General features: G+C 42.5%; 1 protein-coding gene across 3 annotated transcripts in view; it reads left to right on the forward strand.

The window, feature by feature from the left end:
* slc4a5a (solute carrier family 4 member 5a) overlaps positions 1-26,799 on the forward strand; it is a 111,438-nt gene extending 84,639 nt beyond the window's left edge. Inside the window, exons 18-25 of one of the 3 annotated variants that reach the window (XM_057831413.1) lie at positions 9,671-9,832; positions 10,592-10,770; positions 10,912-10,984; positions 13,848-13,916; positions 14,414-14,587; positions 18,301-18,468; positions 18,547-18,605; positions 25,099-26,799. In XM_057831413.1, the coding sequence (XP_057687396.1) occupies positions 9,671-9,832; positions 10,592-10,770; positions 10,912-10,984; positions 13,848-13,916; positions 14,414-14,587; positions 18,301-18,468; positions 18,547-18,605; positions 25,099-25,264 (1,050 nt within the window). In that variant the 3' untranslated portion in view covers positions 25,265-26,799. Of the gene's footprint in view, positions 1-9,670; positions 9,833-10,591; positions 10,771-10,911; positions 10,985-13,847; positions 13,917-14,413; positions 14,588-18,300; positions 18,469-18,546; positions 18,606-25,004 lie in introns of all 3 variants that reach the window. The other 2 variants (XM_057831414.1, XM_057831412.1) reach the window with 2 other exon arrangements.
* The last annotated feature ends 879 nt before the right edge of the window (positions 26,800-27,678 follow it).

Here is a 27,678-nt window from a genome sequence, read left to right on the forward strand (position 1 = left end):
AGCCTGTGTTAACATGGGGTGTAGATTGATACGCCGGCCACTTGAGTGACCATAATAAGGCGAAATTACAATGTTACAGTTGCCAAATCCAAAAGGGCTGACATGGATTTTGTTGTTACAAGGAAATACTATAGGGTCATTTTCACATAGTTAGGTTATAGTTGTGATATTATGAGGTCATCGCACATGTACAATAAGCACAAATAGTATGTCATTCTTTTTTATTGCAGATATTGGTCGCAATAAAACTTTTGGACAACATTTCATTTCTTGTTTTGTTTAAAACAATTGGTGCATGTTCAAAACAGGTCAATAAATCACAATTTATAAAATTAAATTAATTGTAAACAAACGAACAAAAAAACGTAACACTTGAATTTATGCATTTAGGGTAAAAGCCCGTGTATGACTTGTAGTAGATGAGTGTTTTCCATTTCTTTATCGTTGAAGCTAATGATGTCCAGCGGCGTTAGAATATGACGGCGTTACTAACGGCGTGTTTTTTTTCATTAGTGAGTAATCTAATTAATTACTTTTCTCATCTTGGGAACGCCGTTACCGCTACTGAGGATGGAAAGGCGTGCGTTACTATGCATTACTATATTGGTTGAATGACGCGAGAAAAGTCTGAGGGAGACGGTGTCATATTTGTATGCCTTCTCAGTTGTTTTTTCTTTCCAGCATCTGATTCAGCTGGATGGGCGGGGCCGTGGCCGCACACCTGTGGCGCATTAGGAGCGCTCACTATTTAAGGACTCCTGTCACCGTCTGCGAGTGTCGGACTATTGCATATGCTTGTTCCTGCCTTGCTTACCGCTGTGTGCTCATCGTCATCCTCGGTGCCTTCCGACGTTCTTCGGTCGTGTTCTGGTTTGATCTTATTTACTTTTGTGCTCTTCTGGATTTTGTAGTTAGGATTTTGTACTCTGTTATATTCACGCCATCTTGGGTGCTCTTTTAGTTATACTTGTTATATCCGCGTTTTCTAGCGTGCGTCCTAAATTGTACTTGTTATATCCGCGTTTTCTAGCGTGCGTCCTAAGTTGTACTTGTTATATCCGCGTTTTCTAGCGTGCGTCCTAAGTTGTACTTGTTATATCCGCGTTTTCTAGCGTGCGTCCTAAGTTGTACTTGTTATATCCGCGTTTTCTAGCGTGCGTCCTAAGTTGTACTTGTTATATCCGCGTTTTCTAGCGTGCGTCCTAAGTTGTACTTGTTATATCCGCGTTTTCTAGCGTGCGCCCTTTGTTATACTAATTAAACACAAACATTTGCTCTATTGATCTCCTGGTCTGTGTTTTTTGGATCCACATTAACGGCTTGCCGTCATAACAGAATAGTCCGACCATGGATCCCACAGACTCGGAGGGTATTCGCCACGCGCTTGCCGGTCATGGTCATATGATCAGCAAGCATGAACAATCGTTAAATGAACTAGTGAACGTGATCACCGCGCTAACCACTAGAATTGAAAATATGGCCCCACCTGCACAGTCCGGTGGCGTAGGTAACGCTGCCGCGGCGCCCGATCACTCCGCCCCGTCTCCGGTTGTTCCACCGGCTGCTTTCCGGGAGCCAGTGTTGCCACACCCCCATCGTTACGAGGGAGAACCCGGCGCTTGTCGACAATTTCTGCACCAGTGCTCCCTTGTATTTGACCAGCAGCCATATACGTTCGCGAGTGACAGGTCCCGTGTAGCGTATACCATGAGTCTACTCGCCGGTAAAGCGGCCACTTGGGCAATGGCGGTAAGCAACGCTAATCCCGCAATCCGTCAGTCATTCGAGACTTTTAAAACAGAGTTTGTGAGAGTATTTGATCACCCGGTTAGAGGCAAGGAGGCAGGCAGCCGCCTGCTGGATTTTTTTCAAGGCGAGCTTAGCGTGGCGGACTACTCCATCCAATTCCGCATTTTGGCCGCGGAGTGCGGTTACGACGAGGCGGCGCTGTGTGGAATTTTTCGGAGGGGGCTGTCGTCTGCGGTGAAGGACGAGTTGGCGGCCCGGGAGGATTCCTCGGGCCTGGAAGACCTTATCTCCTTGTCCGTGAAGTTGGACAATCGACTGAAGGAGCGCGAGAGGGAACGAGCCTTGGAGCAGCGGGGCCATCGTGGGTCGTCATCGCGGTACGGTCCGGCAACGTTACGTGCAGACGGCTTCGTCGAATCACCATCAACCTCTACGCCGACGCGGAGTCCGGTCCTGGCGGGGGAGGAGCCAATGCAACTCGGCAGCGGTCGTCTTTCTACGGAGGAGCGGCGGAGACGGATGAGGGCGGGCTTATGTCTTTACTGTGGCTTGCCGGGGCACCACGTTGCCGCCTGTGACGCGATCTCTTCACGTCGTCCTGGATCTTCGGCCCCTGGGGTTCCTCTCGCCAGAGGGGGGACCAGGTTCGTACATTATGGCAATCAGTCAAATGATTTGCCTCGCAACGAGTCGATTGAACTAAAACAAACTCGAGGTGAAATGAGACTGCAATTGCCGGGAGAGGTTTCGCATGGGGGGGTTAATTTTAGGTTCACTGCTTTAATAGATTCAGGGGCAGATGAATGTTTTATAGACCAGAGTGTTGTTGATGCTCTTAAATGCCCATTAATAAGACTCTCTACTCCTAAAAAGGTTCTAGATCTCGATGGGCGACCCCTGGCGGACGTAAGGTTTATAACGCCCCCGCTTAAAACAAAGCTGTCCGGGAACCATTTTGAGGTTCGTAGCTTCTTGGTTATGCCATGTAAATCGGCTTCGGTTGTGCTAGGGCTCCCCTGGCTAAAGATGCATAACCCTAATATTGACTGGACTAAAACACAAGTAGTGACTTGGAGTTCCTTCTGTTACGCGCACTGCTTACGCTCGGCGTGCCTACTTCCGGATCAAGCCCAAACAGTTGCCGAGCCTGTAAATTTAGTAAATGTTCCTGCCGAGTACCATGATCTCGAACAGGTTTTTAGTATAGACCAGGCTAAGACCCTGCCTCCGCACCGCCCTTACGACTGCGCCATTGACTTGCAGCCCAATGCCCCACTACCTAGCTCGAGGTTATATCAAATTTCTAAACCTGAGCAGGAGGCTATGAGAGATTATATAACCTCTTCCTTGGCAACTGGCCTAATTCGCCCTTCGTCCTCACCGTTGGGAGCGGGGTTTTTTTTCGTTGGCAAAAAAGATGGGGGTCTTCGGCCGTGCATTGACTACCGGGGCCTTAATGAGATTACTGTTAAAAACAAATATCCGCTGCCATTATTAGATTCGGCCTTCGCACCGTTAAAGTCAGCCACCATATATACCAAGTTAGACTTGCGCAGCGCTTACCACTTGGTTAGGATTCGGGATGGAGATGAGTGGAAAACCGCTTTCAAAACCCCGCTCGGACATTTTGAATACTTAGTCATGCCTTTTGGTCTGACCAATGCACCCGCTGTTTTCCAGAGCCTCATAAATGATGTGCTTCGTGACATGCTAAATGTCTTCTGTTTTGTTTATTTAGATGACATCTTAATATTTTCTAGAAACTTGCAGGAACACCGCCAACATGTCCGCATGGTCCTCCAAAGGCTTCTGGAAAATAGGCTGTTTGTCAAGGCCGAGAAGTGCGAGTTCCACCGCGGGTCAATGCAATTTCTTGGTTTCATCGTCGAAAAAGGGCAATTACGGCCTGACCCAGCCAAAATTCAGGCAGTTGCAGATTGGCCAACCCCCACTTCACGTAAGCAGTTACAAAGGTTCCTCGGGTTTGCCAATTTTTATAGGCGTTTTATCCGGAACTATAGTATGAGGGCCGAGCCCCTTACCAGGTTGACCTCTAATAAACGCCCGTTTGTGTGGTCCTCCGTGGCGGAAGCCGCTTTTGTAGGTCTTAAAAGGGCATTCACTAGCTCACCTGTCCTTGTTCACCCTGACTCAGATCTTCCTTTTGTGGTCGAGGTTGATGCGTCGAGTTCCGGAGTGGGGGCCATCCTATCCCAGAGGTCTGCAGTCGACCAGAGACTACACCCCTGCGCATTCTACTCCCGCCGCCTCACCCCCGCGGAGGCAAATTATGACGTCGGCAACAGGGAGCTGCTCGCTATAGTTCAGGCTTTACAGGAATGGAGGCACTGGTTGGAGGGGACGGAGGTGCCGTTCCAAATACTCACCGACCATAAGAATTTGGAGTACCTCCGGGCTGCCAAGCGCCTCAACACACGCCAGGCCCGTTGGGCGCTGTTCCTGACACGTTTCAACTATGTGATTACTTACCGTCCGGGATCACGCAACGGGAAGCCCGATGCCTTGTCAAGAATTCATGAACCGGTGGAGGAAATGTCTTCAGAGGAGCCTGTTGTTCCAGAGAACCTGATCATCGGCGCACTCCGATGGGAGGTTGAGCGGCTGGTGGAAGACTCTCTACGGGGTGTTAGGGTGCCCGGAGGCTGCCCTGCTGGCAAACTTTTTGTTCCGGACGCTCAGCGTGCAGGAGTGCTAAAGTGGGGGCACACCTCGAAGTTTGCCTGCCACCCGGGTGTGTCCCGCACTTTCTTCCTCATTTCCCAGAGGTTTTGGTGGCCGGGTATGCGAAAGGACGTCATGGACTACATTTCTGCGTGTTCCATCTGCGCTCGGGGCAAATCGGCCCATCAAGCTCCAGCAGGACTTCTGCGTCCGTTGCCTGTTCCATCTCGTCCTTGGTCCCATGTTGCACTCGATTTTATTACTGGCCTTCCACGCTCAAGGGGATATTCCGTCATCTTGACAGTGATTGACAGATTCTCCAAGATGGCGCACTTCGTCGCTCTCCCCAAGTTGCCTTCAGCTCTGGAGACCGCTGACCTGCTGGTAACACACGTTTTTCGAACCCATGGCATTCCGTCTGACCTAGTTTCTGACAGGGGACCCCAGTTTGTGTCTCGGGTTTGGAGAGCATTCTGCAAAGCTCTGGGGGCCACGTCAAGTATGTCTTCCGGCTACCACCCACAGTCCAACGGACAGACAGAACGGGTCAACCAGGAGCTGGAGGCTGCCCTCCGTTGCGTTTGCCAACTGCATCCGGCCTCCTGGGCCTCACACCTGCCTTGGGTGGAATATGCCCACAACACCCTCATTAGCTCAGCCACTGGGAGGTCGCCTTTTATGTCGGCATACGGGTTCCAACCACCACTGTTCCCTTCTCAGGAAGCCGAGATCGTCGTGCCGTCTGTCCAAGTGCACCTGCGGAGGGCCCATAGAGTCTGGAGGGACGCTAGGGCTGCACTAGTCCGCACTGCAGCCCGCAACCGCCTGATTGCTGACCGCCACAGAAGACCCGCTCCGGTCTATCGTCCGGGCCAGATGGTCTGGTTATCAACACGGGATTTGAACCTTGCTGGGACTTCCAAGAAGTTGGGCCCTAGGTTCGTGGGCCCTTTTGCTGTGGACTCTGTGGTGAACCCCGTCGCGGTCAGGCTACAGCTTCCCGGTTCAATGAAGATCCACCCAGTCTTCCACGTGTCTCTGCTCAAGCCGGTCTCCACTAGCCCCCTGAACCCTCCACCAGTGCCTCCTCCTGCCCCTCGCGTGGTTGACGGTGGGCCGGTATATACGGTGCGTACTATTCTCGATTCTAGGAGGCGGGGAAGGGGGGTGCAGTACCTGGTCGACTGGGAAGGTTATGGCCCTGAGGAGCGCCAATGGGTCCCCCGCTCCTGGATCCTCGATCCATCGCTTTTGCGGGATTTCCACTCCCTTCATCCCTCGAAACCAGGTGGTCCGCCAGGGGGCGTCCGTTGAGGGGGGGGTTCTGTCATATTTGTATGCCTTCTCAGTTGTTTTTTCTTTCCAGCATCTGATTCAGCTGGATGGGCGGGGCCGTGGCCGCACACCTGTGGCGCATTAGGAGCGCTCACTATTTAAGGACTCCTGTCACCGTCTGCGAGTGTCGGACTATTGCATATGCTTGTTCCTGCCTTGCTTACCGCTGTGTGCTCATCGTCATCCTCGGTGCCTTCCGACGTTCTTCGGTCGTGTTCTGGTTTGATCTTATTTACTTTTGTGCTCTTCTGGATTTTGTAGTTAGGATTTTGTACTCTGTTATATTCACGCCATCTTGGGTGCTCTTTTAGTTATACTTGTTATATCCGCGTTTTCTAGCGTGCGTCCTAAATTGTACTTGTTATATCCGCGTTTTCTAGCGTGCGTCCTAAGTTGTACTTGTTATATCCGCGTTTTCTAGCGTGCGTCCTAAGTTGTACTTGTTATATCCGCGTTTTCTAGCGTGCGTCCTAAGTTGTACTTGTTATATCCGCGTTTTCTAGCGTGCGTCCTAAGTTGTACTTGTTATATCCGCGTTTTCTAGCGTGCGTCCTAAGTTGTACTTGTTATATCCGCGTTTTCTAGCGTGCGTCCTAAGTTGTACTTGTTATATCCGCGTTTTCTAGCGTGCGCCCTTTGTTATACTAATTAAACACAAACATTTGCTCTATTGATCTCCTGGTCTGTGTTTTTTGGATCCACATTAACGGCTTGCCGTCATAACAGACGGACTCGAGACGACAGAAGAGCAGGAGTGGGAAGGAGGCAAAAAAGTTGTGACGCCGAGCAAACGCGATGCGAGGTGGCTCCAATAATACCTGACTGTAGCCGATAGCCTACAAACTACGCCCACATGATATGGTAGATATGGCAGACATGGTAGATATCACATATACTGTAAATAGAACTACATGCAAAATTACAGACACGATGGCGTTAGCAACATGTACCTAAATCGGCAAAATCTTTTCTTTTTTTTTTTTTAACCTGTCCTGTTCAGCTGTTTGACACAGAGAATGGAAGTCTAACTGCCCGGGTTGTCTGGACAGTTTTAATGTTTCACATTGAGAGTCTGATATACTCCCATTGTGATCATTCAAAATACCTATTTATTATGACAAAGCAGCGAACAGGAAGGGATTATGGGGGACAGAAGAAAAGCAACACAAGAGAAGAAAGAAAAACACATACACAAACAACAACAAGAAATACATACAACATCTAGACTAATTATTAATATGCTGGTGCCATCGTCAGCGAGATGTATTTCCGGTTTACACCATGTGGGGGCCTATTGGCCAGTGAAAGAGGGGACAGGTGTGGGAGTGTCTATAAGCTAAGTGATTGAAAGAGGTAGGGTGTACACAAATCAGATCTGTGATCTAGAACCCAGTAATCATGTGAATCTCTTATGAATGTAAGCCCGTTGGCGACCAACCCTACGCCGCCCCATCGCCAGTCCCGGCACCAGGACCCCAACCCGAGCATGCCCTACCGTATCCAGCAGCACGCGAGCCCCATCGGGCGCGCGATAGCCACGCAGACGGGCGGAGAAGCTGCGCGGGCACCAACCCAGGGCCACGGCCCCCACCCAGCCAGCCCGGGGAGGGAGGGTGGCCGGTGGGGGTGGGGGGGTCAAGCGCAGCCCATCCCTCCTCCCGCAGCCCAGCAAAGGAGCCATCGTCCCCCGGGCCACCCGCGCACCCATCAACCGGCCTTCAGGGATGGCAGGAGGGGACGCACCACCAACCCCACATCCACACCCACCTCCGCCCGCCCACCGGGGCCACGAGCCACAGCCGCAGCCCCCCAACCGGCACGGCACGCCACGGGACCCCCAGCGGCCCACCAAGCCCAAGGCAGGGCAGGGCCCCCCACCGGTGCAGGCAACACCCAGCTGATACACCGGCGCCCAGCCAGCAGCCCGTGACGGAGCGCAGGGCGGATGTCCAGTCAGAGAAGAGGGGAAGGCGGAGGCAGGAGAACGCCGAGGAACTGCCACGGGGCGATGCAAGGTCGGAGCCCCGACCCCCCACCCCACTCCCGCGGCCGGAAGCCCAGGCAGAGGGGTAGCCACACCCCAGGACCCACGCCATAAGGAAAAAGTGTGGGACCCACCTACCACCCTATTACTGTGGCTGCCAGGTTCCCGGCTGGCAGCCATCACCCAGCACCGTGATGGGATTGTGAGGGGAGGGTAGTGCAATGTATGCATTAAAATGGAACAGCAGCATGGAATTTCTGCCCAGCCGCCCGTCCCACCGCCCTTTGCCGGAGCTCTCCTGTGGAGTATGATGTGTGTGGTGCGTTTAAAAAAGGTGCAGGGATGGCGGGGCCTGTCGTGAGGAGGCAACCGTGAGGTACCCCCCCCAACAGGTCCCAACCATCCCACAACCTTGGTGTGTGGTGCATTAAAAACAGGGGGGAGCCGGGCCGGGACTGTAAAGTCCCGTCCCAACTCTCCCTGGAGAAACGTATGAGCATGTTAGTGCCACGGTGAAAGATATTTACAGTGCCGAAATGAGAAGTGCTTGAGTTAAGAGGCAGGCTCCCGCGGGCGTGGCCCCGTCCACCAGAACCACCGGCCACAGGGCGGGAGAAGCGTCAGGGCCCCGATCAATCCCCGCTCCAGACCACCCACGGCGCCTCCGCGACCGCCCCCCCCCACCGAGCACCCACCCCGCACTCCGAGCAGGGCGACCAGGGGACGTCCACCCCACTGGCAAGGGACAACAAGCCCCAATGTCGGCAAAATCTTGACTTGAATCTATCTTTAAATAATGAAACTGTTTTAAAACTTCCACATGTCAAAAGTAGACAGAAGGGAACTAATGCAATAATGGGAGCAATTTTAACAACTTTTAACTGTAGATTCAGCGTAAAGGGTAAATTAGGGTAAAGAATTGGGCTAGGGCCAACTGTCCCAAAAACCTTTTAAATTTGACATAATGTGACCTATGTTTTATTTTTTTTAAGGGAAAAAAAAACATGAAAATTATCACCAGTTACTTTGCCAAGTAACTAATTACTCTTACATTCAGGTTACTGAGTTACTAACGCAATTACTTTTTGAGGGAAGTAATTTGTAACTATAATCAATTACTTTTTTAAAGTAAGATTAACAAGACTGATGATGTCTCAGCTGTAACGCAACACAGAATTGTAGTCAAATTGAACATATTTGTATCTGTTTGTGGTGGCACTGTCTTGGTTTCACATTTGCCTTCATGAATACAAAATCCACATTTTCATGTATTAGGACACATTCAACTGGAGGATTCGGAGATTTTCAGGTCCCTGATTGTGTATCCATCCACTGCCATTACATCAATAAATTACAAAACTATTTGGCTACTGGCGACTCTTAGCCATTTCTTCATGTTGTCCTTCCATGTCGTGATGATAGCAGATAGATGCGGCATTTCCAAATTGTCTTTTCTGAGGGATTTTGATTAGTTATTCCACGCCAGCTCCACTGTTGTTTTGGTTAGAGAAAGTTTCAAACGGAAGTCACGAGCAGAAATGTGGAAGTACCTCAGAAACTTGTCTAAAGTTGATTCGTCCTTCTCAAAATTGGTCGGATGTCTAGCGTCGTCAATGCCAGCCCATGCGTTAAATAAGTGCCCTGTAAGTTTTTCAAATAAATCATAACTTGTGCATGAAAGGGTTGAATAAACTATCTTCGTTTACCAGGAAAAAAATTCTGATATATCCACTTTTGTTTTTGTTATTTGGTCATTCCAAGATGTCATGTCTAAAATGGTGCATGATTTCCATCTACTGGTGGCTATAAGGCCCTAAAATTGTTTCCCAGTTCAATTTTCTTAGTGGCGCAGCATCAGACATTTTTGTTCATGGCAAAGCATAATATTTAATCACACTTAGTCTTGTCTTCTCTAACCAGCCTACTCGTCCGGATCGTGGCTGGATTGTGTTGCCCTTTGGGAAGAACCCATGGTGGGTTTACTTGGGCAGTTTTGTCCCAGCCCTCCTTGTCACCATCCTCATCTTCATGGACCAGCAAATCAGTGCTGTCATTGTCAACCGCAAGGAGAACAAACTGAAGGTAGGTGTACTTCAGATTTATATTTTTCTATCATTGCATTATCTTTTAGGCAAGGCAAGGCAAGGCAAGGCAAGGCAAATTTATTTATATAGCACAATTCAACACAAGGCAATTCAAAGTGCTTTACATCACATGAAGACCATAAAAATCACATTTAAATCAACACAACGTAAAAACCAAGACAAAAGATCGCATTTAATCACAGAATAAAAATAAATAAATAAAAATAAAACAAAAACTACTACTAATAATAATAATTGAAATCAGCAATGGAGATAAGCACAAGAGGAATAGAAAGCAGATAGATTGAATTATATAGACAGTTATGGATATGCAGCGCTAAACAAAAGCGTTTTTAGCCCTGATTTAAAGGAGCTAACAGTTTGAGCATACTTCAGACGTTCGGGTAACTTGTTCCAGAGGTGAGGAGCATAATAACTAAATGCTGCCCCACCCTGCTTGGTTCTTGTTCTTGGAACATGGAGAAGACCGGTTCCAGACGACCTTAGGGGTCTAGATGTCTCATAGAAATCTAACAAGTCAAGCATGTATTTTGGTCCAAGGCCATTAAGTGTTTTGTAGACGAGCAGTAGTATTTTATAGTCTATCCTTTGACTCACTGGAAGCCAGTGTAGCGATTTCAAAACCGGTGTAATGTGGTCCAGCTTCCATGTATTTGTATGTGTTTTAGTATTAGACCTTCCAAATTCTCCAGGAATTTTAACTACTATGATGTTATTATCACATGTGTCCTCGCAGAAAGGTTGCGGCTACCATTTGGATCTATTCTGGGTGGGTGTCCTGATGGCCACATGCTCTTTCTTGGGTCTGCCCTGGTACGTAGCTGCCACAGTCATCTCCATCGCCCACATCGACTCTCTGAAGATGGAAAGCGAATCCAGTGCTCCCGGAGAGCAGCCACAATTCCTCGGAGTCAGGTCAGAAGTAGTAAACGATGGTTGGAAGTCCGTATTTTTACCTGTTGAGTGAATTACTTTGCCAAGAAATAATGTCAGGGGGAAAAAAAAGTATTTTAACTGATTTGTCTTGTGTGTTTGGCAATAATTTTGATTTTGCAGAGAACAACGAGTGACGGGAATTCTAGTCTTTGTTCTGACTGGTGTCTCCATCTTCCTTGCTCCAATACTAAAGGTAAAAAAAAAAACACTGCAAATGAAGGAAAAAAATTCAAATTTAGTATTTTTATTTAGATTTTTTTTTACTAAAGAAATACTATGTGGCACAGAGAATGGAGAGTCATTCATCTCGTGACATTCACAATTTTCACAAGGGTCATTTTGAGTTTCGAGTAATAATGTCTAATATGGCGTCTCCCTGATATCAATGAAGATTGGTGAAAGATTGTTCAATTCCTATTCATCATTTTATTCTTATTGCAAGACTGACAATATACGAGTAATGTTATCAAACTTTTTTTGTCTTCGATAAAAATCTCGCTGCAGTATTTTGTACAAAATGCACGTTTTTAAACCTTCCATGCAAAAATTATTACTTTTTTTTTTTTTTAACTCATTTAACTCATTGGCTGCCATCAACAGCCCTAGATTCCCAATCGCTTTTGACTGTAGGCAAAATGGATTGGACATCCAGCGGCGTCAATGGCACTAAAAGATGAGCTTTCACGGTGAGTCCTCCAAGTTTTAATGACTTGGGCGTCTATCACCGTCAATAGCATGCAATGAGTTAAATACTAGGAAAAAACTATCTACCGTATTGGCCCGAATATAAGACGGCCCTGATTATAAGACGACCTCCTTCTTTTTCAAGACTCAAGTTTAAAAAAGAGTTTTTGAACACAAAATCATTTTTTATACAGAAAATAATTACAGTATATCTGAAACAAATGATAACAATTTATTTGCGAGAAAAACCATGTCATTTTGCCTCATTCAAATCTTAATATCTGAACATTTAAATATGTAAACTAAAGAGCAATCACATTCGTAAATGAATGGCTTCTGGTTTTTGAAATGTAAATAAACCAATCTATTGAGATAAAACAACAAAATTGCAATAACTGCTTTCACCATCAAAGTGAGGTCTAACTAACTGCAGTCTTGAAACAATACTGAATAAGGAAAAACATTGCAATAAAATAATGCAAACTGGTTAAACTTGAGAGAAGCTGAGATCCGTCATGACAGAATATTACTCCACAAGTTCAGCATTCGCTTCAATGATATCTGGCGCCATCTAGCGTCATGAATGGGTATAATGTCTAGACCCCGAATATAAGACGACTCCCATTTTTTCAGTCTTATTTCAATGCAATAAACACAGTCTTATATTCGGGCCAATACGGTACTTTAGAGTGTTACAAGGCGATATAACTAGTGTGTATTTGTTTGTATTCATTGTAACTTCATAATTTTTTCTTTTATGAACACTATATTTAAAAAAAATGCAATTTTTGTAATATTGTGAATGTGCAAATAAAAAGAAAAAGTTGGATTTAATATAGCGCAAAGGTAAGTGTACGGTATGCTAAAGTTACATTGACACATCAACAACAAACTGAGAACGTGCCCGGTATGTTAACGTAACATAGCTAGTAAAGTTATTCATATAACTATAGCATAAAAAACATGCTATTACAAACCATCAATGTCACTCCAAATCACTAAATCTCTGAAGCAGCTGTTTTCCAAAATTTTGTTGGGCGGTGTAATTTCTATGCTTTGTATATGGCGGAAAACACTGAGGTGACTTGAAGTTCCAATTTGGCCAAATTTCAAAATTGTCCTATTTGCATGTTTGATACATCATCGGAAAAATTCAAATCTCAATTTTCTAGGGGAAGAAAAATTTTAAACAGGAGGGCATTAATTTTTTATTTTTTAAACAGCAGAACTCTAACTGGAGGTGAGAGCATGAAAAAGCAGAATAAAAGACGCCATGACTTTAACGAGATATTATTGTGTACTTGTTTCGATCCAAAAACTCCATGTAGCATGTATCACTGATTGTCAAGACACAACTGTGAATGGCCACAGCTGGAATTTTTGGGGATTTTATGGGTGAAACATGGTAATATGACAAGGGTGGCGATGCAGAAATCGTAGACATCAAGGAGTGGTCGAGATTTTCTTTTTCATATATTTACCCTTTTAAACTTTTTTTTCAATTTTTATTTGTTTGGATCGATTATCATCTAACATATCAGAGAAAATGTGACTAACCAAAAAAAAATACAATTAGGCGATAGTTATGAGGTAGATATCCGTGACTTTTTTTACAGACACCATTTTTTTCATTGTGACGCAATTTGTTTAAAAGTTTAAACTTTGCGAGTGAATAATTTTTTTTAAGTCGTTTTTTTTTGTTTGTTTTTTTAACGAAATATTAGACACCAATTAATGATTCTAAGCTAAAAAGGAGACATTTTGAATAATAAATATAATTAATTACCTTCGTTTTACGGCTGGGTTGAAACAAAATCGGTTGCTCGACATCTGTAAACGGGGTTTCCAGGGTAAAAGGGAAATGGTTCGGGGGCTTGATGCGCCGTGAATCTGCTATGGCAGGATACAGACATATTGTTCTAACAAACACAGCAGTTGTTTTGTCTTAAAATAGAGCAGTTTCTTTTAAGGAAGAGTGCAAGAGCAGAAATTGCTTTTTCATGCTTGTCTGTGTTTTCCGCCATATTTCTAAATGCTGTTTTTGTGCTTATTTGACCAGCAGTTCCTTGGTTAGTTGGCAATTCACTTGTTTAAGGAGGGTGACAAACAGGTTGAGAAGCCTTTTTTATTATGGGGGTTGGACAGTTCTCCTGATTCAAGCAATCAATATAAATTGAATGTTTTTTCACCTTGCCTCATGCATAGAGCCTACTACTGTAAATTGCATAGCGTTTGATTATATCTAAATGACTGCTCTACAAAATGATCAAACAATAGATGGGAGTCCAAAACTGATGCAACATCATATATTACTCTTTCCCCCTTGATACAATTTTTATGTTTAAAAGATAATTTGTGTTTCCTCTCTATAGTTTATCCCCATGCCTGTGTTGTATGGCGTCTTCCTCTACATGGGAGTAGCTTCCCTCAGCGGAATTCAGGTATGCTACCCGCCAAATTGTGTCAACGCATTTTTATTACACTTGCTAACTGATAGAAAGTTGCCAAACAAACAAAATTGCACTTAGGTAGACAACTGGAAGTTTATTCATTTAAAGAAATGTAACATATGTAATTAAAGACTACATTTTAGTTATAGACTATCAGTCATGAATGAAATAAAATAAAGACAGCCTCGTACTTTTGATAGCGCTTTTATTGTACATGATTAGATTACGTTGATTCATTTCAAGCTGATGCTTTCGGCGCAGGTGACACTTGTCATGCACAGCCAGTCTGAGGTGGGGCAGCAAAGCTCCAAATAGTCAGTGATTGCTCATTTATTTTATAGGTCTGCATTCAATTAACTTCTTCACCCCTCTGCCACATGGTTAAATAATTCATTCTTTTATAATGCATTCCTTCTGGACCTGTGTAACAAGCGATCCTAGATAACTTTTCCAAACTGACACCACCTCGTGCTCATCACTATCCGTAGTTCTGGGACCGGATCAAATTATACATGATGCCATCCAAGCATCAACCAGACCTGTCCTATCTGCGCCATGTTCCTCTGAGAAGAGTCCACCTGTTCACCTTGGTTCAGATTGTATGCCTGGCTGTACTCTGGATACTCAAATCTACGTTTTTAGCCATCATCTTTCCAGTTATGGTATGTAATAATCATTACAGTAACTATTTTTGTCTTACACATTTTCATATTAATATTCAAATAATTTATTGGCTACCGTTGACAGCAATAGACGTCCAATCCATTTCAACTGGGACCTCCCAATCAAAATTGATTGGATGTCCATAGTCGTCAATGGGTGTTTTTAATGTAACTTTCTTTCCTCTTTTACTAACTACCACAGTGCATACACTGTAAATACAGTCATGTGAAAACATTAGGACACCGCATGAAATATTCAGTTCTTTATGAAGAAATGTCCACATATCAATGATCTTGTTTTTGTTTATCTCTGGAAAACGAAAGTGATTTAATTGCAGGTAAATAACAAAATTAACATTGTTTTACTCATTAAACCAAATATATCAACAAAAATCCATATTCTAACCGAACAAAAAGTTAGGACGCCCTACCACCTAAAAGCTAGTGTTACCCCCTTTGGCTGGAATAACTTCAGCAAGACACTTTTGTAGCCATCTACCAGTTTTGACATCGGTCTGAAGAAAGTTTGCCCCACTCCTCAATGCAGAATACTTTCAGCTGTGAAATGTTTGAGGGGTTTCTTGCATCTCAATGGGATTAAGATCTGGGCTTTGACTCAGCCATTCCAGGACTCTCCATTTGTTGTATTTCAGCCAGTTCTTGGTGGATTTACTGGTATGTTTTGGGTCATTGTCATGTTGCAGGGTCCAGTTTTGCTTCAGCTTGAATTTTTTCCACAGATGATCTCACATGTTCCTCAAGCACCCTCTGATGCACGATAGAATTCATGGTGAACTCTATGATTGTGAGCTGGCCGGGTCCTGCTGTAGCAAAGCATCCCCAAACCATGACACTTCCACCTCCATGCTTCACAGTTGGTATGAGGTTATTTTCCTGGAATGCTGCATTGGGTTTGCGCCAAACATATCCTCTGCTCCCGTGTCCAAATAATTCAAGATTCATCTCTCAAAAGAACATTATTCCAGAAGTCCTGGTCTTTCTTCCTTGTACACCTCCCATAAAGGTTAAACTTGTGAAGTCTCTTTATGATTGTAGAGGTATGCGCTTTCACATCAACAGTAGCAGGAGCCTGCTGTAGTTCCCGTGATGACATATAAGGATTTTTGGAGACCTTTTTTAGCATTTTGCGGCCTGCTCTCGGGGTGAACTTGCTTGGCCAGACCTGGACATGTTGGCAGTCGTTCTTAATGTCCTCTACTTGTAGACTGTTTTCCGGACATTGGAATGGCTGATTTTAAATTCTATTGAGATCTTTTGAAATCCCTTACAAGACTCATAAGCATCTACAATCTTCTTTCTGGAGGCCTCAGACAACTCTTTTGATCCCACCCAGAGGTTGCGCTAGACTTTTTCGTTGTCTGTCATTTTGACTGACAGGGTCATAAAAATCCGGTCATAATCTATTTTTACTCGTCACTTAAATTTTTAAAATGATGATAATGACATTGTGGTGACCCTTTGTTTGGCATAATCACCTTCCGTACTTGTGTGTCCATTTGGCCGAGCGCGTTACCGGCTAGGACAGTCACGTGACAGAGACACTTAAGAGCCGCGCGCGGTCCCCTCACTATCCACTCGCTCTCGCTATATGATTGGCCGAAGAGTCGAAATGCTCTCCCGTGAAATGCCTGTTTAAAAATGTTCCCGTTGTTACTTCTTTCGTTCGCTTATAAGTGCCCATTTAAAAAGGAAAAGCGATGGATGATACTACACACAGAGCGTATTATTAACAAATGTTAAAGTTGTATAATCATATAGCGAGAATAAGGAACGTCACTGACAAGCGCAGGCCCCCGCGAGTGGATAGTGAGGGGAATAGGATAGTGCGCCTACAGCTAACAAGACTCTTAACATTGCATACTGCTTCAACATATTCAATAGTATTTAGTTTTCATTCATTTTAAATTAATATTCTGTCCGAACAAGCTTAACAGAGAATCCACACCGTGCCATCACACATCAAGCAGATGAATATGTAACTTTTTCTCCGCAGTGACAAAAACAGCTGACTCTGGCCCCAGTAGGTAGGTAGCCTACCATATGTAGCATATGGAACAATGAAATTAACAGTTCACCTGCTGTGGCCTGAACGTAGTCTCACACTTTCCTCCTGGTGCGCATGGACTTGAATTGCGTACCCGCTTGTGCAGTCCCTGTTTTTTCACCTCTTTTATCAACACCATCGTCGTTTTGGGGCTTTTTGAAGAAACTTCGGACACTCAGTTGCCTTGACATTTTTCAGAGTAAGGCCAATGACGTCATGCATCAAGAGAGACAATAGCTAATTAATATGCTCACTCGCCACCCTGTGGTCTGGGGTGTGAATTGCAACCGGTCAAAATGATGGATGGACTTCAGTTTTTTCCGTCACCGTTTTAAAAAATCGGTCAACGACGGAAAATATTCGGTTAACGCGACCCCTGATCCCACCATAGTGTTTTCTCTCACTTCAACAGTCAGGGGCACACCAAACGAAATGTGAGGTTTAAATAAGGCAAGCCACCCTCAAAACACTTGGTAATGATGTTCTAAGCATGTGCACCTGAGTTGATACCCCTGTGTGATTTTAGCCATTTTAAGTGGGATTGAATGGATGAATGTCCTAATTTATTCCTCAACAGAAATTGCATTTATTTAAAATTACATTTTAAAGGAAAGTTATTTAAAAAAATTTTTTTTTTTTTTTCAGTTTTAATTTTTTAGTTTATCTCTCAAGATTGTTAAAATTGATATTAAATATCCATATGACCAAATATGTTAGAAAACACATGGGCTTCCATTGGGTGTCCTAATTTTTTCACATGACTCTATATCAGTTGACTGGTATTGAATGAGTTACAGTACGTGTGTTTTGTATGGTCCAAACAAGGGTCTCACACTTGCAGCCTGGGGGTCAACTGAGGCTTGTGGGACAATATTTTGTGGACATGACATTTTTAGTATTAACATGGCCCTCGTCCTGTGAGTTTTTTGTTTTTCCCCAGTTATAGTACATGGTACTATAATTCACTCTTATTAGCTAAAAATGAATCACCAATGTTAGTCCGTTGTTTGAAATGTTGGTCCATTATCCAGTCACCAAGTCCTGGTCACGTCTCTCTCAAAATCTGCCGTGAAGAGAAAGGTTGATTACCATCGTGACCAATTTTAAGACAAGTTGGAGATGGCGTTATTAATATAATTATTATTATTATTGATCATAGGGACACCTAATTTTATATGCACAAAGAACATTGCAATGCTCAAGAATTACAATATAAGATGTTGCTACTAGGCAAAACATGTGGAAAAGTATGCAATATACCAGAGATGAGAAAGTGGACCTGGTAACCCCAATTTCATTCTTGTTTTGAAGAACCAAATTTATTATGAAAGATTGGATTAGGGTTTCGTTTTATTGTTTTAATATCCAAAACAACTTTGGGTGAAATCCTTGACTCACCTAGACTATTTCCGGCTGCTCCCAGATAAACTGAGTTTGAGACCCCTGCTCCAGAAGTAGTGTTTCATGTCTGAAACGATACGCAGCCATGCGACAAACTGTAGTGCAAGCCACGTACATTAAGTATAAAAGTGATTCATGTTAATGCCATTTTAAAATGCCATCCACTTACATCACATACAGACTCTCAACTAGCCTATGAGAAAAATCTTAGTGTGAATTTGAAAATGTTACTTACAAATTTCTTCAGATCCTGGGTCTGATGGTGGTCCGCAAAATGCTCGACATGGTCTTCTCCCAGCATGACCTGGCATGGCTGGATGACCTTCTGCCTGAGAAAGAGAAGAAGAAGAAAGATGACGATAAGAAGGGAGGAAAAGACAAGAAAAGGTCCAAATTAGAAGCAAGTGAAGAGGAGGTGAGAAACGTGAGCTTTTGCTACTCTCTGCAGGCCATAATTGATATTTTGTGTGCATTTGCGTGTATTGATTTGCAGGATAAGTACAGCCCTTACTCCAACCATTCACCAAGTTCCGATTCAGACTTGGATCGCAGGTACTGTGTCCTCAAACTGCACATCCCCTACAAAGATTTGGTGTATCCTGATGTTGCACAGTCTGAGTGGGGGGCATACTGCCAGCCTTCTGCCACACACACATGAATTTTAATATCGCATTATGTTTGTCAATAGCCTCTCCTTTGATAAAGAACTCCCGTTCTGTAACTGTGTTCACTTTCGAACAAGAAAAAGGCATCCCTTAATCAGAAGATTAAATTAGTTACATCAGCGCCAATGTGCGCTTTAATGTACTGTATGTAAGGTGTATAAGACAGCAACAACCCCTCCACATGTCGTTTCCTTTCACACACAGCAGAATCGTAGAGATGACCCAAGAAATTTGAAATCTTGCCTTTCCATTCTTGGCAGTATTTTCCCTCTGTTTGTTACTTAGTGCACTGGGGTCAAACACAAGGCTTGGGGGCCAGATATGACACGACACATCATTTAGTGTGGCCCGCGAAAGCATATACAGGTAGTCCCCGGGGTACGACGTACCTGACTTATGTGATTTCGACATTACGACGCCGCAGTCTCGTCCGACATTCTGTCTCCAGTTTTTTTTTTTTTTTTTGGAGTCGCGTAAACAGCACCTCTTGCCATGTCAGGATCCCCTCCTCACCCACCCGGTGTCAGGTCCAGGCTTCCTTGTTCTCATACTGCTGCTGCTTCCCCCCCAGTGCGGACTCCTCTTGCGAGTCCCGATCAGGTTTTTTGAGTTCGGACGGCGGGCTCACGTGAAGAGAAGGGACGCTGTTGACCTGAGCGGCCATGATATCCCCCTGCTCTCGTCTCCCTACTCTCCCTACTCTTTCCACTGCTCCCTTTTCTCTCAGCAAGGCGACTCACTAATATTTATTTTATTTATTTTAAAGCCCAAATAGTCATTGAATATAACAATATTTAACATAACATACCTCACAGTATCTTATTTTCTAGATTATCTTATTAATATGATGTATAATGCATGTTTTTGGACAGTTATTTTTGGGTTCAGGGGGTATCTTGGGGTACTTAAAGGGGTTAATTCCGAGGTATGCAGAAATTTGGATTACATTGCCAGCCTAGGAACGGACCTGGTTCGTAACCCAAGGACTGACTACCTGTAATATCATACCTGTCAACCCGAGGCCGTTGGCAATCTTACAATCTCGGGTTGACAGGTATGTAAACGTGAAGTTGTTCAGCATGACAGACAGCAAACAAAGCAATTGTGCTTTTTGAAGCTTTTTACTTCCTTCACTTTTAGTAAGTAGTAAAAATAAAAATAAAACTCAATTTTTAAAATAATATGAATTTATTGGTAATATTGTAACATATAACCTGGTGCAATTAAAGAACAATATCTTCAGCTACATCATGATTACTAGAATTTAACAGTGACTTTTGTGAAAATTGTATGTAGCACTTTTGGCAATTTCTATCATGTCTTTTGATGGCTGCACTTCGTGGCACCTCAGCTCGCAATTCAGATTAACTTGAAGGTAGTTAGTTAGTGTGTCCAGTTATAAATGAAAAAGGTCAATTGATAAAATTAACTTACCGATGCAATCTTTGAGTCAGGGAACATTTCTTTTGCTAATTCAGAGAAGTGATCAGCAATGGTTGCAGTCAAATTATGTTCGGCAACAAATTGGCAGAACAAAATCTCCGTTTTTGTCACTTTTCATTCTGCAGACTTCATCTTTATTAAAAGTAATCAATTACAGTTACAAATTACTTCTCCCAAAAAGTAATTGAGTTAGTAACTCAGTTACCTGAATTTAAGAGTAATGAGTTACTTGGCAAAGTAACTGGTGTTACCTTTCATGTTTTGTTTTGTTTTTTTCATTAAAAAAAAAAAAAATAGTAACCTTTGCTATGTTTGGAAGTCATTTAATGTTGTGAATCAACTGTTAAAAAGTTGTTAAAATTGCTGCTGTTTTTGCATTGGTTCCCTTCTGTCTACTTTCGACATGTGAAAGTTTTAAAACCATTTCATCATTTAAAGATAGATTCAAGTAAAGATTTTGCCAATTTAGGAGTATTTTAGATAAAAAGTAACTTAGGTTCGCTAGGAAGGTTAACTACAACAGAGCCTTTCTGAGAAGTCTACTGCTTTAAAATGGCGGCTGTTTACTAACGTCGCCGAGTCTGTCATTTCGCATATAGTTCCATATGCATGAGATATCTAGGCGTAGATTTTAGGCTGTCGGCAGTCAGGAAATATTGGAGCCACCTAGCCTTGCATTGAGTTTGCTACAGCGTCACAACTTTTTTTTTCTGACTTTTCTCATTCAACCAGCGTAGTAACGCACATTGTCTCGCTGCAGAAACGGTGACAAAATCCGAACGGAAAAAAAAAAAAACGTAATGCACGAAAAACGTACAGATTTTCCTCCCCCATCATGTTACCTATTAATTCCCTAAAGATACTTGTAGTATTAGATGGTCTGTGATGACCCTTTTGCTTCTATCTATATATTTGAAGATGTAAAAAATATAACACGTGAAGACATATGATGAAGAGCAATTACATTGTATTACGCGATTGCCCTCACAGTATGCTGTGCTCATGCTAGTTTTAATCACATCTAGTGTCCTCTCCATGCACTTTAAGGCAATGCAGATCATTATAATCCTACTTTCTGTGTAATGCTTGCTGCTTCTCTTCCTGTGCTACAGCATGTAGTGAATGTTTCATAGAATGCGGACTGGGATCCATTTTGTATATACTGTACATTGTTTTTCCTTAGCGTATAACTTCATGTCATACAAAATGTGGAAATCATTCAAATGTATGGTGTATAACTGCTGTCAAGATGTTAAATTAAGCGTTTTGTGTTTTTAGTGATTAAAATAGAGATTAACGAAAATGTTGGACAATGTCAAGTGTAGAAAATTCATTTCTAGATGATTTATTTCTCGACTCATCCTTATGTAAGAAAAAGATAACTTTGGTTGTTTCTTTTTCATCTGTGTTCCAAGACTCAAATCAGCTACACTGGCATGCAATTGTAGTGAATCCTGTTGCAACCTTTTTTCATTTCTCTTCTCTGTCTTGCCTCGCCTAAAGAGCACAGTCTATTAATACAGAGGGGAATTTGGTGCAAAAGTAGCCAGCATTTGGGGGGGGGGGGGGGGGGGGGGGGGAGCAACGTTTGCTCCAAAATTAACTTATAATGAGAAGTCAAATTGGTGCCAAATTAACTTTTGGTTGTAGGAAAGAAATATTTCAGTTGTAGAAAGAGCAACTTGTAGTTCTACAAGAGATGGAATTGCAGTTGTAGTAAAAATAATTTGTAGTTGTAGCAACAATGACTTACTGTATGTTTGTACACATGTACAGTACATTGTTTCTTGAGAAAATTAAAATTGCAGTTCAGTGGTTCTTAACTGGGGTTTGGAGAGTAAGCCTCAGGGGTTCGGTGAAGGTTAAAAAACTCAGAGCCCTGTTTTGTACGCTGACTAAATCTAGGCAAAGTGGCATTTTAGACCAGGTTTTGGACTGGTTTGGCCTCAATTTATAGGCTTTATTCCATTTCTTTCAAATGCTAGCACTCTATCTAATGGAAAAAGAAATCTGTGCAGTGGAAGGTTGACTGGCACTTGGTAGAAGGACGTGTATAACATGTGTAACAGACCTACAGACAGCGTGAACTGCGTGGATAATTTTTTTAAAAATCCTTTTTTAAAACTGCGTGATGAGAATGTACACATGAAAACAAAAAAAGAACAGTGTGAGATGACGTGAGTTTAATTTCATTTACCAACGTGAAAATGAACGGCAAAATTATTTGCAGTAAATTTGAACTCTGGAGGAATAGAATAGAATAGAATAGAATAGAATAGAATAGAATAGAACTTTGTCATTGTCAGCATCGAATGAACATTGTCAACAATGAAAATAAATTTGAACAGGAATTTGCTTACAGTGTATCACAAAAGTGAGTATACCCCTCACATTTCTGCAGATATTTAAGTATATCTTTTCATGGGACAACACTGACAAAATGACACTTTGACACATTGAAAAGTAGTCTGTGTGCAGCTTATATAATAGTTAATTTATTTTCCCCTCAAAATAACTCAAAATATAGCCATTAATATCTAAACCCCTGGCAACAAAAGTGAGTACACACCTATGAAAAAACACACATCCCTAAATGTCCTAATTGAGTACTGCTTGTCATTTTCCCTCCAAAATGTCATGTGACTCGTTACAGGAGTGCTGTCAGCATTGCTGCAGAGATTGAAGAGGTGGGGGGTCAGCTTGTTAGTGCTCAGACCATACGCCGCACTCTACATCAAATTGGTGTGCATGACTGTCACCCCAGGAGGAAGTCTTTTCTGAAGACTGTACAAAAGACAGCCCGCCCATCTCATCAGACCATAGGACATGGTTCCAGTAATCCATGTGCTTTGTTGACATGTCATCAGCAAACTGTTTGCGGGCTTTCTTGTGTACCGTCTTCAGAAGAGGCTTCCTCCTGGGGTGACAGCCATGCACACCAATTTAATGTAGAGTGCGGCGTATGGTCTGAGCACTAACAGGCTGACCCCCCACCAATCTCTGTATTGGTGTATCAATACAGTAAATGTGTATTTTCCCTGCAGTTTAACTTCATTACAATATTAATGAATTAGATAATAATAATAATACCTCAAACTTATATAGCGCTTTTTTGGACACTCAAAGACGCTTTACATAACATAACACAAAGACAGAATTAAGAATTAAGAGGTGGGAAAAGCTAGTTTGAACAGGTGGGTTTTTAGGAGTGATTTGAAGTTTTGTAATGAGTCCGAGTTCCTGATGGGTTTTGGGAGTGAGTTCCAGAGTGAGGGAGCAGCAGCGGCGAAGGCTCGGTCCCCCAAGGTTCGGAGCTTAGTTCGAGTGATGGGTGTGAGGAGATTAGAGTCGGCAGAACGTAGGCGGCGGGAGGGACAGTGCTGTTGTAGGAGGTCAGTGAGGTAGGAAGGGGCCAGGTTATGGAGGGACTTGTAGGTGAGGAGGAGGAGTTTGTATTGAATCCGGTATGAGATTGGAAGCCAGTGAAGCTGTTGGAGGATGGGGGTGATGTGCTCTCTGGAGCGGGTGTGGGTGAGGAGGCGGGCGGCAGAGTTCTGGACGTATTGCAGCTTTTGGAGATGAGAAGATGGAAGACCATAGAGGAGGCTATTGCAGTAGTCGAGTCTGGATGTGAAAGATGAACATTTGTGTCATGTTTGCCCTCCTACAGAAACCATATTAAAACTAAAAACATATTTCCCTCCCCCATCTTTTGCCATTTTCAAACATTTTTTAAAATTCTCCCGGGAGCCACTAGGGCAGCCCTAAAGAGCCGCGTGCCCCTAGTCTAAGTGAATTACTGTTCAAATTTCTTCCAGATTTCAAATTTATTACAAATAGTTTTGATTTTTGCTGTTGATTTTCACGTTAGTAAATGAAATTAAACTCGTTGCATTTTCACATTTCATATTTTCACACTTTTTTTGTTTGTATGTCTATGTTCTCATTTTATTTTCGCATCCTTGCATCACATACTATTTTCATGTCGTAAAATGACGCAATTATTTTTTTGTTTTAATTATCTAAGCAGTTTACGCTGTCTGTAGGTTTGTTATACTTCCTCATGCCAAGTGCTAGTCAATCTTCCACTGAGCAAACGGATTTCTCCTCCCTTTAGATAGAGGGCTAGCAGTTGAAAGAAATGGAATAAAGCCTGAAAATTGAGGGCAGTCCAAAACCTGGTCTAAAGCACCACTTTACCCAGATTTGCGCAGACTCTGCGTTTCTTAACCTTCACCAAACCCCTGAGACTTACTCACCGAACCCCAGTTAAGAACAACTGCTTTAGTGTTTGTAGAATGAATACACATGAGTACAGACTAGAGGGAAGAGCACTAGTGACTTCTAGCGGCCAGATTCTACAAGTACACGTTATATTTCTACAGCTACAATTCTACATAGTTAAATTTACTACAAATACAATAATTTTTGCTACACCTTTACAATTTTATTTTCTACAACTTCAAATTGTCTAGTTGCTCTTGCAAACACTGCATTTTTACTTTTGCATCAAATTAACCTCTACAATTACAAGTTAGTTTTTTAAACTAGTATTTTCCCTCCAAAAGTACAAGTTACTTTTGCAGGAAATTAATGTCCATAAATAAATGTGGTACTTTTGTCTTAATACATATCTCCCTTTTATGCCTCTTTTTTTTTTCTCCTTGTGTGAAATTGGCCTATTGTGTCTGCATTGCTTTGAAAGAGGCATGGTTTGGAAGGAAAGCAAATTTGAATTTTAATAGAAGTCACCTATTGAAGTCACTAAATAACAATGGCTTCCTGTCATTCACTAAACAATAGAGGCGCTGCCCCTTTTCTATCACTTGTCCTTTCTTCCTAGACTCCGTCATCAACGACTGTTTCTGTCAGGTGTCTCATGAACAAACTTGTTTTTCGTCCCTCGGCCTCCCCTTTTCATGGTTGCCCTTCCTCAGCATTACCCTCCACCTGAAGATCTCCTGTCCGTCGTCTCCAGCCATGCCAACTGGGCGAGGAATGACCTGCCCCGTCCCACAGGTCAAGATAGAGATGGAGTCCGATGATGACTCGGATACGGACCACCACCGGCTGCGAGACATGAGCAGCGAGACGACGTTATGAAATTAGGAAGAGGATTCTTGACGTTTCATGAGAAACCAGCTTGGCCTCAAACTGAAGGAGGTGGCCTAGACACCTTCAGAAACTTTCGAGCCAGTGGATTTCTGACAAATGTATTGAACTTGTACTAACATATTGTCAAATATAATCTTCGATGTGTTGTATTTCTTCTCATGATATAAAATGTTCTGTTATTGCAGTGTTATGACAGGCCGACTTGCCCCTCACAAGTGCAGAGATGTATGTGATATACAGTATTTGCATAATATTGTAAAGTTACTCATGCATTTTCAATAGTTTTACTGTATTGTATGTTGTATTATCGTTGGGTTTCAAAAGCTGTTATCCCTCAAAACCAGCCCTCTTTTGACCTTGCTCTCCAAATCCCATCAGTGGAATTTATTCACATTGGGGCATTTACCTGGAACAAAAAGAAACAACCAAATGTCTTGATGTTGTTATGGTTTTATTAAGCAAAATGTACAGTTCAGGTGCTCAGTTTCACTTGTACGGTTTGAGAAATTAACATGTTCATGAATACACCCTTTTGGCAAATTTGTCAAAATGCCCGCCTGTTGCTGTACTTAATATGCTATTATTAAAATACTGTATTATAAAACATGCTGTTTGTTGTATCTTAATACATCATGAATGAAATTATTGGCATCTCTGGAATTTTTCCAGAAAATACAGCATTTCTCACAGAAACATAGGCGGAGTTTGACTTTTGGGCCAGGGGGAGCACAACATGTTGATGACCCCAAAACACAGTGTCAGCAATAAAATTAACTTACAAGAATATTTATAATAATACGTTGAAAATGAGTGTTTTTCGTTTCCCATCATTCTTGAATGGAATTCTAAATTAGGCTTCTTAGGATAGCTACACTTTTCTCCAAGATCGTCATCCATTGAATATGGTACGCCAGCCGGTGTTGAGCCAATGTAGTTACCCCAGTCAAAAATTGTATCCCCTGGGCGAAGCCATAGGGAGGTAGATTTGTGTCTTCATTATTCGGTTAAAAAAAAAAAAAAAAATGTGTTTGAATGCAAAAATACATTTGAAACTCCCCCCCCAAAAAAGCATTTGAAAGCTATTTTTCTTTGAATTTTTTTCTCTCTTTTTTTGATTGAAGCAACTTTTTGATTGAAGTAATGTTGTTTTGCGTTTGGACATTTTTGTCTTTATTTTTCAATCAAAAAATAAGTTGCTTCAAACAAAATATATTTTCGAACAAAAAATCACTTCCATCAAAAAATAGAAAAATTTCAATCATAGAAAAAAAGTTTTTGAATGCGAAAAAATATTTGGGACTCAAATATTTGCATTTGAACACTTAATTTTTAATTTTAAAAGTTTTCTTTGATATTAGCAATCCTTTTTGTGTTTGGGCCATATTATGAGTAGGACATTTGTGTCTAAATCATTCAATCCCCCAAAAAGTTGCTTCAATAAAAAAAATAAATAAAAGAATCCTTTGAAAAATAAAATTGCCCTCCCCCAATTTTTTTTAATAATATGCAAAGCAAATGACCAAGGTGCTAGTCACATGATCTGTTCGAAAAATAATTTTGACCCATTATAATTTTTTTTTTCTTCATTCATTCATTTCATTCATTTTTGTTGTTTGCTTTAGTGCTTTAAAACGTTTATACATATATACTGTATATACTGTGTATATATAAAGGAAAGTCAATTACATGCAATGATATTTTTCTGCCACCAGCGGGGCTGCCCCCCCTTAAACTCCGATTATGCACTAAAATGAATGCTACAGTGCCTTGCAAAAGTATTCGGCCCCCTTGAACCTTGCAACCTTTCGCCACATTTCAGGCTTCAAACATAAAGATATAAAATTTTAATTTTTTGTCAAGAATCAACAACAAGTGGGACACAATCGTGAAGTGGAACAAAATTTATTGGATAATTTAAACATTTTTAACAAATAAAAAACTGAAAAGTGGGGCGTGCAATATTATTCGGCCCCCTTGCGTTAATACTTTGTAGCGCCACCTTTTGCTCCAATTACAGCTGCAAGTCGCTTGTGGTATGTTTCTATCAGTTTTGCACATCGAGAGACTGACATTCTTGCCCATTCTTCCTTGCAAAACAGCTCGAGCTCAGTGAGGTTGGATGGAGAGTGTTTGTGAACAGCAGTCTTCAGCTCTTTCCACAGATTCTCGATTGGATTCAGGTCTGGACTTTGACTTGGGCATTCTAACACCTGGATACGTTTATTTTTGAACCATTCCATTGTAGATTTGGCTTTATGTTTTGGATCATTGTCCTGTTGGAAGATAAATCTCTGTCCCAGTCTCAGGTCTTGTGCAGATACCAACAGGTTTACTTCCAGAATGTTCTTGTATTTGGCTGCATCCATCTTCCCGTCAATTTTAACCATCTTCCCTGTCCCTGC

Source organism: Corythoichthys intestinalis, chromosome 3 (genome assembly GCF_030265065.1).
Source record: "Corythoichthys intestinalis isolate RoL2023-P3 chromosome 3, ASM3026506v1, whole genome shotgun sequence".
NCBI classification, from domain to species: Eukaryota; Metazoa; Chordata; class Actinopteri; order Syngnathiformes; family Syngnathidae; genus Corythoichthys; species Corythoichthys intestinalis.